Source organism: Alligator sinensis, unplaced genomic scaffold (assembly GCF_000455745.1).
Source record: "Alligator sinensis unplaced genomic scaffold, ASM45574v1 scaffold301_2, whole genome shotgun sequence".
NCBI lineage: Eukaryota > Metazoa > Chordata > Crocodylia > Alligatoridae > Alligator > Alligator sinensis.
Window position 1 is genome coordinate 2143813 of NW_005841874.1, and position 12079 is coordinate 2155891.

Below are 12079 nucleotides of genomic sequence, written 5' to 3' on the forward strand. Positions count from 1 at the left end.
TCTCGCTGTGCAAAAGTTTACTGTCTGGTGCATTTGAAGCCATATAAGCCTCCACCCAGGACTCACAGGGGCAGAGTAGCTCTTAGCCTGGAGACATTAAAACGTTACAGTTGAGGTTGACGGGGCGAGGAAAGCGTGATGGTTTAGGTGCCTTTGCCAGAGGCTGAAGGCTGCTTCTGGGGGGGTGGAGAGCTATTGATTATAACTTAATTGAGAAAAAAGGCAAGCTCAGCATTCAGTGCCGATGAGCAGATTAAAATAGCTTCCCTCTTTCCATTCATCTCTTCAGTCCCTTGGTCCCTAAGCTGTCCCATCCAACTGGGCCATGTCCTAGAGGATGGTGGAGCAGACCCAGGCACGGGGTGGTTGTATGCCAGTAGCCAGAGGCTCTTGTTGGCTGATTACTGCCCCCTTCAACCTCTTCCAGGGGGGCAGACAGCCCTGCCAGCACTGCAGCTGTAGCATCTTTTCCAGTCTCCAGCTGCCCGCTCAGTCTTCAAGGTCTGTCACCCTGTGCTCTCTTAACGGGATGCCAGCTTCCTGGTGCAGGCAGCCTCTTACTTTCCTGCTATTAAACTTGAACTGCGAGCAGCAGCCCCCTTGCCCTCTTACCAGTGAAGAGCCTCCCCCTTCCAGCTATGCTACCACCTGGCTTGGATGGGAAGGAGAGACCGAGGAGAAGTGTATGTGCGTGCCCCCTCACTCTTGATTTGCCAGGCATAAGCATAGGTGACAATAACGTCAGGAGTCCCTGCCCCTTCATGTTGGGGTTGTAGCGGAGGGTGCAGGAGCCCTGGTGTTAGGCAAGGAGACTCTACCGGAATCTCTGAGCAGCAGTAGGTGAATTGGGGGGGGGGGGATTTTGGGAGGAGGCTGGCAGGGTCAAGCACCCCAGGGTTTAACCAGCCAGCAGCTGGTAGGCTCAGCAGTTCATTGCCTAACAGTACCAGGCCGAGGTGGGGATGAGGTGTTTAGGTGCTAGTGCAAGGGACGGGAGAGGTGTAGGTGAAGGCCTAAGCATAGCCTCTGCCAAAGTCGGGAAGCAGTGTTGCGGGGTGGGGGCTGTGTAGGGGAGGCCAAAGTAAACCATCCTCCAGTCCATCTGCCTGCCTGCAGTGGAAACCAGAGCCCCACAGGAGTGAGGGGTGGAGGAAGGAGTTAGAGTACATCCCAGAGAGCTAAGGAAGAAGAGGAGGGCATCCCCTCACTATGCCCCACTTGCTCTGTATCTGACCTGGCTTCCCCACGAGGGCTGCAAGGGAACGGTCCTCTCTGCATAGGTACACAGCCCCCAGCGGCTCCTGATGGCTGACCCCCCCCCTTTCTCCCCGCTTCAAGCCTGCCCCTGGGAGAGCTGCGAGGCCAGGGGAGGCTTACGGTGGAGATGGGAGGCTGCTGAGGTGGAGTGTGGGTTGTGTGCAGGCAGTTGGCAGGTTACTGTGGGTTTCTGCACCTCTGGGGACACGAGTTGCCATGTCACGGGTCAGACCACAGGTCTGTCTTGCCCTGTCTCATGTCACCTGGTGGCCAATAGCGGATGCTGAAAGGGAGTGAACAGGGTAGGCGCAGGGTTTCAGCCCGTTCCTGTCCCGCTTGCAGCTCCCAGCATCGAGGGAACTGGGATTCAGAGGCTGTGTCCCTACCTCCAGTGCTCAATTGCTACTGCTGCCCCTTTCCTCCAAGAGTGTGTCCAAGCTTCTTGTTTTATTGAATCTGGCTAAACTATGAGCTTCCACCACATCTGGTGGTACCAAGTTCCCCACTTTAGTTGCACACGGTGTGGGGGAGGAAAAAAACAAACCCTTCTTTTTGTTAGCTCACTGCCTACACATTTCCCTGTATGACCCCTGAGCTTTTGCATTGCGAGTAGTAGTAACTACATCCTTTTTTTACTTTCTCTTCCTTGCTCATGTTTACCCTCTCACTTGTCGCTCTAACTGCATAGGTCCAGCCTCATATAGGCCACTGATCATTCCTGTTGTCTTTTTTCTGCACTTTCTCTCATTCATCTGTATCCCTTTTGAGGTGGAGGGATTAAAACTGGGCCCGATTATTCTAGTTAACAAAGTAGCATCACAACACTATTTTGGTTACAATTCCTGCCTGAAGAGTCCATCCCGTATTGGAAGGTTGAGCAGGAGCAGAGTCCAGAAGCAATTGCCTTTTTGAGGCCTAATGAAGCCCACGGCCTGGCTTGTAAGAGGAAGACCTGGGCAGGGCGAAGCCGCTGTGCCTGCTAGGCTGAATAACTAGAGACCCTGAGATGCCAGCAAGCAATTGCTTGGGGCAGTTCACCAGGCCGTGATCCTGCCTGTGGCAGATGCTGTGTGATAGACAGGTACCTGAGCGTCGTTCCGGCCCGGCCACCCAAAGGCAGGTGAGACCAGGGAGGCCACGTGGGAAGCAGACCAGGGCTGAAGGCAGCAAGGAGTAAGCTTTATAAAAAGCACTTCTCATACAACCCATGAGAGCCTTTGTAGAATATTTTGGCTGCATTTTACCCATTTTAATAGAAAAATAAGCTACTGTAACATGTAGCTCAAGTATTGCCACATACAATATATACCCAGGGCAGGATGTGAGAGAGCCTTAGAGAAGAACAAGACCGTGGTTTAAGGACACACAAGATACTTTCCTCTGCCTTTTAGGGACAGATGGATTTTCAGCAATGGAAAACACTATAATGACGTCTCGTGCAGCACCTGTGCAATGTGTAGTGCTAGGGTGCACCCTGTTGTACCAAGGCCACAGAGCGCAAGGAGAAAATAGCCCTTAGAGCCGTGCGCTTCCCTCAGCTCCAGGCAGACAGCGCCGGGGGCCCCAGGGCTGCGTCGCCACAGGCATCTGGAGCAGCAAGCTGCAGTTCAATTTGCCATCAGCTTGCTGGGCTTCTGGATCCAGTTGCACATGAGGTTTAGCCCACTTTGATGGTTCTCTCTGCTGTGTCTAGCAGGGGCTGGCTCTGCGTTTTCACGCACTTCTGCCATGGGAGACCAAAGTGCTTCCCGTTCGCTATTCCTCTCAACTAGCATAGAGCTTCTCTGGGGCTCTGTCCCGTGTCCGACTCAGCATTCAACCTGAAAGCACTGCGCTCTCCAGCATGCAGCTCTTCAAACAGCAGCGGGGAAAGTCCAGTTCACATCACAATAGAGCACTCTAGAAAAGATGCACCCCAGAAATGAGATCAAATAGTATTACTGATGCGAGGCGCAGGCGGAGGGGTGAGGACAGAAGGAAAAAAGGTCCGCGCAAACTTCTGCTTTGTGACTTAATGCATTGGCATCTCAAAAATAAAGGCCGGGGGGGGAGGAGTGATTTAAAACGCATGAAGCAGACAAAACTGCTTGCACACCCCTTGGATGCATTTGTAAAGAATAGGTGCACACGAAGGTGGCTTTTAACACTTTAAGGCTGGGAACAAGAAGTAGCAGCTGTTTATGGAGTCAAGTTGTCTCTTATTTTTACTTCAAGCAGGGCCAGGAACTTACGGCCTGCGGACCTGGGGTTTCGGTGGTGCTTCCCCTGTGCCTCCATGGGGAGACAACTGGTGGTAGGATCCTCCTCCCAACCCCTCCTCGGATGCGGACTTGGGACAAGAAAACCATCAGCAGTTGAGTTGAAGGATGTGCAGAAACTCAACGGCAATTCTGACCTCCTCTGGGTGGGGAAGCCACGCACAGTATGCAAATATATCCAAGTCTGCAGCAGCTGACAGAATTAAAAACAAAGGGACCCAGCTAAAAAGTGAAAGTTTTTATTAAATATAATTTCCATAAACTTTTGTTTTTAAAACAATTTTCCTGACAGAGCTGTACAACAAGCACACTAAAGATCCTCTGAGAGCAGAGTCAATAAGCAGAACATCAGAGGCAGCCACAGTGTCTGAGGTCCAAAATTCTTGGTACTAATTATTGCTACAGTTTCCAGTTGTTAATGCCCCTCGTTGGCAAAAATAAACCATTGACATCAACACGCGACGGTACCAGGCAATGCTTCCCGCCAGAGCATCATTCAATGTTCTTTTCCCCAAAAACACGCGGTACTTGATTATACTTTTTAAAAAGAGAAAAAAAAAAAGCCCAGATGATTTGTGTTTCTACACGCCCAGAAGAATCAAAGGTTTTAATGGGACTACAGCTAAGCGTTTTTTAAAATACGAGCTTTGGTGTAGTAATGACATATTACTCCTACCTGAAAATGAGCTTTATGTTTAAAATAATTCCTCTTTATTCCTCAAACATGTACATGAAATATATTTATTCCACTGCTAAACCCCCCCCCCAAAAAACAAACCGGAATGGACTCCTTTGATACATGAAACAACTCCTTTTACAAATGCTGACTCTAAAAGAAAAAAAAATTGCTGTTACTTTGCATCTTTTAAACAACTGTGTTGTAATCTGCAATGTGTTTTGTTTGCTTGGGGGGTTTTTTGTGTGTTATCATATACCGCTTCATGCTCTATACCATAGGTACCTTTTTACTCCAAGCCTACACGGCTTGATTTAAGTTCCATGCATTTATACAGGCTGGAAACAACCAAACAAGTCTGATATCTACAGGCATGATCATTATCTACACTTACGGCAAGAGAGCGATGTATTATGGCTAGAGCCAGGTGAATACCTCAAAAGCTATGGAAAAACCTTCACTTGAATGGACAACATGCTTTAGCCTGGACAGCACATAGGGTAATTATTAAATTACCTTTGTCGGAAGATATTTAGCTGCAGGAACGTGTTTGTGAAAAGCGGAAATGTCTCAAATCCTCATGTGAATGCATACGTGTGATCAGTGACGGAAGCGTTCACGTTTGGAAATCTCCAATTTCCCTTGTTTATAAGTGAAGTCATTCAAATAAAAAGCAGGAACCAGATACAACTTAGGGGGATAAATTACCTGCCATGCAAAATACAAAATGAATAACTAGTGGAGTGGAAACAGCTTATCAGCAACTCATAAGAGGGGATAGTTGTATAACACATCTACAAAGAAGCATCTGTAAATGATATCTGAATATGAAGAGCTAATATAGGAAATTTTCCTACTCTGAAAGGTTCGCCCAGCTCTAGTTATGTAAATCCATCGGAGATTATTGTGATCATCTGGAACTGCAGCAGCATTGCACAATTATCAGGGGTTAACTTCTGTTAGAGCCACGTCACTACTACAGCCACAACGAGAAATCAAGATAACAAGTCAGGCTCCAAACCAGGCGGTCTTGCGCATACATGATATTTAAGTGCTTCTGGATACTGTGCTCCACAAATCAATTGCAAGATTTTGAAACCTAATCTTAAAAGCAAAGGAAGTGGGTCAGATTTAACAATTACCAATCCTATAGATTAGATGCCGTTATTTAAAGATGCAATGTTTCTTGCACTAGAAAACAAGAACATTTCTACAGGTACAACAGGTGCCCTGTCATAAAAAACCATGTTAAAAATGTTACCAAATAGTTCCAATAAAGAACGATAGTTGCCTACCACGATACATTATACAAAGCATTTAAAATAACTTTTTGCACTAGAAAACATTAAATTATTCTGGACCTGTGAAGTCAAAGTTTATGGCGCACCCTTCCATTGGGTTCCCATTATAAAGTAGACTAGTTATATTTTAGGTTGTGAAGTCATTATAAGGTTTAAAAAAAAAAAAAAAAGACGACACTTTTCCCATCTGTTTTTCCATTTTACAGTTTCTAGAGAGCTTGCTGCAAGGTAGCATATATTCAGCAATAGAAAATACTTCGTCTGAAAAAGCAACTTTCCCAAAGCAGGTGCTAAGACCTACCGAGAATTTAATCTAATTCCAAAGGTGGCTGTGGAGAAGGTGAGCCCTTGTCCTGCTTTCAAACATGCAGGAAAAGGAGACTGCGTCTGTCACGTCATCAGTGTTAAAGTGCACGGAGAAGTAGACTTTACCGCAGTAAAAGCACACACCTCCGGGAATCCTGTGTATATGCCTCGTGGGTAACAAGGCTGAAGGTGAGTCTAGTACATCACCTGGGCGCTGCAAGCTGTTCTTCCTGACTCGTGGTCTTAATCAGAAAGACCAACAGTTAGGGCTGGATACAAAAAATGCAGCATGCGTGATTAACTCTGCTTTGTGTAACATCCCACGTACTACCAAATCTAAAAATCAGCATTTAACATACACTTTAACACTCCCAAAAATATACAAGCACCTTTCTGGAGCAAAGCCAATCTTAAATTATTTGTGGCGTGTTACAAAAAATATTGTTGCTTTCCTTCTTAAGCAGCCATTAGGTCAGTACCAAGTCCTGGGGGAGCCAATTATGCATTCCTGTTAATGGGAAATAAAACATTACTGATGAAGTTTTACTGCATCTAGAAAAGTATACCTCTGCAGACAGATGAATTCTTAAGTTCAGGAAAAACCGTTCAAATGCATGGTTACACCTGGGAACAGGGGCAGTTGGGGGCAGGGGGATGCGAGGCGGACATTTTTGAAAGACACATCATGAAGGTAAATTCTTCAGTGCTAAAATGTTGCTTCTTTGGTACAAATGTCTTCAACCTTTTATTTGTACAACCGAATACAAAGTATACGTGTATGAGATGGGCTCGTTAGAAATGCTTGGAGCTGGGTTCTTTTTTGGAAGCCTCTTCCTTTTTCTAGGGAGAGACCCTAATTTAGATTTTCATACATGACACACTAATTACACAAACAAATTAAACTACATGGCAACACTGAAAATCGCTGGATGATTAAGCAAGCTATGAATGACGGACAGATGGGACTGCTTTTGGGAATTAACACACAATGTTTTCAAAACAACAACAGCTACAAACAGCAGATATCGGACCAGAATTTTTTAAAGAAAGTATTTCCCAAGATCTTTCCCAGGTAAATGTGGCAAGATAAACAGTCTCAGGAAGAGAAACAACATGCTGGTGTATTTAAGTCAGACTCCTAACTCATGTTATAAAGAAACTTATGTGGCCAAGAGAAATAGGAAGAGATTTTTCTTTTAATTTTGTAGTTCCACAAAAAGGTTATTCAGGGAATACTAACTGGCAACCCATCCTTTATACTGCAACAAAATTAAGACAATTTTCAGACTCCATGCAGTTCTCTCAAATATCTCAACACAGATGCTGTTCATACTACACACCAGACTGATTTCAAGCAATAATTTCAGAGGATCTCGGTGCTTGAAATCACAATTATGCATGCATCTCGACTTAGGACAATCTGAGCATTTTCAATGTGTGGTAAGGAGGCTATCCCGATAACATGGACCATACTGAAAAATGGGATTGCTTTATCACTGCTAAGTGTGTGGGGCTCGATGCACCTGTCACTGAGCTTGGTTTCTCTACTGATTTCAATAAAACGTATTCACTTCAGCCTGAGAAGACAATTAGGCACATCTTTTTTTGTTCCAGTTCACAGAATCTGGGACTTGGGTAATGGAGACAATCTCCTGAAACAGCTTGTGCGCCACGGAGGGTTTTGTCTCCATTATGAAAACCAGTGTAAGCCATCTAGTTCACCTGCACTACAACTCCAAAAAGACAGCTGCAAAGTAGACAAGCTGGGGGTATGTACATATGTACCGCTGTGTCCCACAGCTCTACCTCGTGTAATATCCAGGCTAAGTAGCATTAGGCAATATCATGGTAAGACAGACTCTGTCCTACCGCCACAACAGCCTGCTTTTGCTAGCAGCAAATATCAGGTCTGAATTTTGCAGATGCAACTTTCCAGTTACTGCGTTTCAAAAATGTCATGCGTTTATGGAGATTTGGAGCCTGAAGCCGACATGAGAAAATGCAGTCCCAGCAGTGGAATCACTTCCACCAATCTGCACATTTTGGGGTTGCCAACAACCGACTTGGCAAGGGGGATCGTCAGCATCACTGCTGCAATCTCCTCCAATTCTCAGTTTTCAACATCTGCAGCTAGTTGATTTGACACTTCTGCTAGCTGGTGTCTCTCAATATCACCTGTTAAAAAATGAATTTGCAAGACTTCCTATCCAGTCCCAGAATCTGAAAACACATTTATATTGGAAAATGCACCTGAAAAAAATGTGCAATACTGTCCAAAGTAACACATGTGAAATTTTATTTTTATTGGTGTATTTGTATATCAAAACATTGCCATCAATGTGTCAGATCCTTCAGACAGATGAAGATAACTAATGCTTAATTAGGTCTTCAAAGTACAACATGGTCAAGTATAAATACATTAGAAAGAATAAAACATGCAAAAAATCCCCAACTTTAAAAGGATTAAATTGTTTACATTTACCGAATTTATGCCAGTGAGATGCAGAATCCATTTCATATGCATCTTTCTCCCCTGCTCTTCCATATCAGGATCAGTAATTATTAAAACACGTAGAGCATAATAGAGAACAAGCGACTCCTGAATATTATTTGAAAAGAACAAGCAGCAGCTGTAAACTTTTTTTTATACCATTCCATTCTACGTAAGCTATGACAGATTTATAGGAAGTGGCTAGTAGTTTATTGCCATTTCTACACCAGCACAAACGCCTGCACGGCATTTCAATTGCTTTACAAAAATGTTGAGTAGGATAACCATAAAGCTATGTTCTACTTGCTAACTATTTTGCCCATGGAAGAAATAAGAACTTTCTTTATTTTCAATTTGCTAAGAATATAAGGAGATGGCCCAATATGAATGTAGAATAAATATATCTATATATAAATGTCTTAAAGAGGGGGAAAAGAGTCTACTTAAAAGTATGACACTGGACTTAAAAACAAGTCAGTACCTTCAGGCACCTAGATCTGGGAGCAGAAATGTGGTTGTTGCCTCTTCCTGACATCCCAAATAATGTCAGACACAGGAGGACTTCCATGTGTTAAAATGGTACCTCAAATAGTAAATGGGCAGAGAAAAAGCACATTCTTAATATGCAACAATTTAGCAATTTAGGCCTATGATTGGAAGAGAGATCAACCTTCAGTTGTATGTGTTTCTATGCTACAGGATAGACCACAAGGTTTGTATATTTAGTAGTCTGCATTATTCTGGTAGATTTGCTAGGGTGGGTTATAGCACTGAACTTGCTTATAACCTAGTATAGATAGGTGAGCACCATATGGCTTCCACAAGGCATTAACAAATGTCCCTGTTAACAAGTACTTGAGTCCATTGTGGAGAGAGTCAAGATGCTTCGGTCGTTGGCATAGAAGGGATCCGATGAGCTCCATGATCTAAAGCAATAATAAAAGAGAAGTTTGGCTGACTGGGAACCTATAACTTGAGAGGAGAGGAGAGTAGTCTATAAAAGCATCAAATTAAGAATTTTGTCATGATATGCCAAAAATAAAACTTCCTTTTAAAACCGTAGCCAGCTAATTCCGTCCTGATGCCTACAATTCATTCCCACCCTTGAAGCTTCTGCACTGTACAAATGGCAAGAGGTATTTTGTGAATTTGCTGGTATACAGAGGAAGCAAACTACTAAATGTTGTGGCTTAAGATACTGCAACAGCTACACGTTTTTATAATTGGGTTTGCATCGTTAGCGTTCTAATACTTACGCTTTGAGACAACTGGACTAACGTATGTGCAGATTCAGGCACAGTGAATGCTACAGTTTATTTTTGGCATAGTAAAATCATTCTAATAAAGTCTCTGAGTATGCAGAGCTAATTGTGGAATGTGATTTTATTTTTATGTTTTAATGAAGATGCAGGAACTCTTTAACTTGGAACCGGTTTCACCTACTTAATTAGTTAACTACAGGCATTAACATATTTGACTATTGGCTATGCTAGCTTTAAGCTAAATTGTGTCTCAGGAGATTAAAAAAATACCCAAAGCTATTACTGGCTTTGATTGAGATATAAACAAACAACGCTTTTCACCCTGAACACGTTACTTCTCTAGATGGTGAAACTGCATACATGCCTCTGCTTTCGGCAGTATTACTAAACTTTAATGTATTTAGATTAAAAACTGAAAATCAGGGGTGCGAAGGGAGACAGCCACAAGTAGAAACACTTTTATTCTCCGAAACGCGCGTCTGTCAGAAATCTGCTGTTTCTCCACAACTACTAAACACAAGTACCTTGACAGCTGTATTACTAACGGCAGGTTTCTGTCACGAGAACTGTGAGATCTAGAATTCTTTATATTTTATGGACTGATGAGCTGACAGGCTATCTAATGGAAGACACACAAAGACAGTTCACCAGTTTGTGAGAAACATTTCTATTCTAGTTTAGATGATGAATATAATCATGAAAAAATGGATTTTGAAGAATGTCTTTAACAACAGCAAAGAGGTTAAGTACCAATGCCTAATGCCCTCCACTCCAAGCATTTGTACCACCTTGATCAAAGAAAACAGTTCTCATCCAGGTCCTGATAGCCCATTTCATTTCATACCCAGAAATCATATTTGACAGAATATTGGGTGCACCTATTAGATGCGAACACAAACCCTATTCATAGCAACGGTCCTTTTAAGAGCGCCCTTCATTGTGACGGATGACAAAGCGCTTTTACAAACCGCATATATAAAGGTGGCACTTTGCTCACCCGTGATATGCCGCTACTTCTAGGGTGGAACGAGGCATTTGTTTAATGCTACAGTCACAGCACACAACAGACGACTCCACTCAGAACTTGGTGGTCCTCTAACAATATTAGTTGTTTAACAAACTATTAACAGTATTTGTCCCCAAGTCTGATGTATCCTTAAGTAAAATATATTTTGGGAATTAAAAACACTTAATTGTACCTTCAGCATTTCACAGCTCGTAACTGCTTCACATGACTTCTGTAATTGGTATGTTCAACAAAAACATTCAAGGACTTTCACATATTATAAGGCAAATGTAGGGGAAGAACATAAATATATCCTCCTACTGCCACTTGGCTTTTAGACTAGACTTTAAATACAAATGCTGAAGGCAAGGAGCAGAAGTCATACAGAAAGAGACAATAAGAAATAAACCAAATGGGTTCTGTTCCTGTAAAGTTTCACAAGGATTAGGGCTAATGTGAAACTGAAACGGTTGTGAAAGAACCATTTGAGTATAATAAACACTGGAACAGCAGTAAGAATGGGACTTTTAAAATTATTAAGCCAGACGGGATGGTCTTTTGGAAAAAGATGACACGCGGCAACAGACAAGAAGCCCGAGGAATAGCGCAGTATTGAAAGTGCTTTATATTCTGTCAAATATGATAGCTGAGAGGAAAAAAGGTCACACAGAGAAGGGAGAAAATGGTAAAAAAATCTGAAAAGAGTCACAAAGCAGAATGGAAAACAGACCATACCTACCTTTACAAAGCCATATACTACCAAAATACATTTTTGATCAAAAGCAGTACCACTTATTAAATGGCATTAAAATTTTTAAAAAAGCAGCATGAAAAATAGAAGTTCCACCTCGGTGCAAAGCACAGCTTGCATGGTCTACAGAGGACAACAGTGAAATAAAAGATCCCTACAGCAACCATTAGAGAAATGTTGATTTTAGACCAATTAAGTGCTCATCTTGTAGTTTAAAAAGTCTATTAAACCGTTTATTTTATAGATCATGCCCGCTTTCTATACAGCAAGATTTTTGATTAAAAAAAGTACTTGTTCATAACATTTACTTTTTATAAGGAATGAGACAATTTTGCATAATTACCCCCTAGATTTATAGAAACAGTGAACAAAATTTCATAAGCAAGCTAGAGTAGGAGGAAGTGATTGGAACCACAGACACTGTGTTAACACAAGAACGTTAAAACTGAGATGTGCTACGTACCGAGAATTAACACCTAAAGGTAAAATCAGAACTGACTAAGCATGTCAGTATAAATTACCCATACAAGCTTTTACTGGGATGAATGATACCGTATCCTTTAACAAAAAGACAGTTGTGGCAATATTAAGTGAATCTCCTTGTAAATGAGAAGTGCACATTTTTTTTCAGGTTTGGCTTTTCAAATAATGGAGGACTACGATATCATTCAGAGGTTAACAGACCACGATGTACAAAAGGTTATTTTTATTTCTACCCCCAAATAATTCCATATTTGTTAGCTAGCCCTCTTTACTTTCCAGAAATGGTTG

The 12079-nt window shown here is 42.5% G+C and overlaps 2 protein-coding genes across 5 annotated transcripts in view; one reads left to right on the forward strand and one right to left on the reverse strand.

The window, feature by feature from the left end:
* Positions 1–12079, forward strand: part of DCUN1D1 (defective in cullin neddylation 1 domain containing 1) — a 37822-nt gene that overhangs the window by 24827 nt on the left and 916 nt on the right. For 2 of the 4 annotated variants that reach the window (XM_025195974.1, XM_025195975.1), the window contains exon 9: positions 3475–4339. The exons of 1 other annotated variant lie outside the window; for it this stretch is intronic. In XM_025195974.1, the coding sequence (XP_025051759.1) occupies positions 3475–3615 (141 nt within the window). In that variant the 3' untranslated portion in view covers positions 3616–4339. Of the gene's footprint in view, positions 1–3471; positions 4340–12079 lie in introns of those variants that run through there. One more of the 4 variants, XM_025195976.1, reaches the window with a different exon arrangement.
* Positions 6531–12079, reverse strand: part of ATP11B (ATPase phospholipid transporting 11B (putative)) — a 114890-nt gene continuing 109341 nt past the window's right edge. The window contains exon 31 of the mRNA XM_025195918.1: positions 6531–9215. The gene's annotated coding sequence lies outside the window, so the exon portion shown is untranslated. The remainder of the gene's footprint in view (positions 9216–12079) is intronic.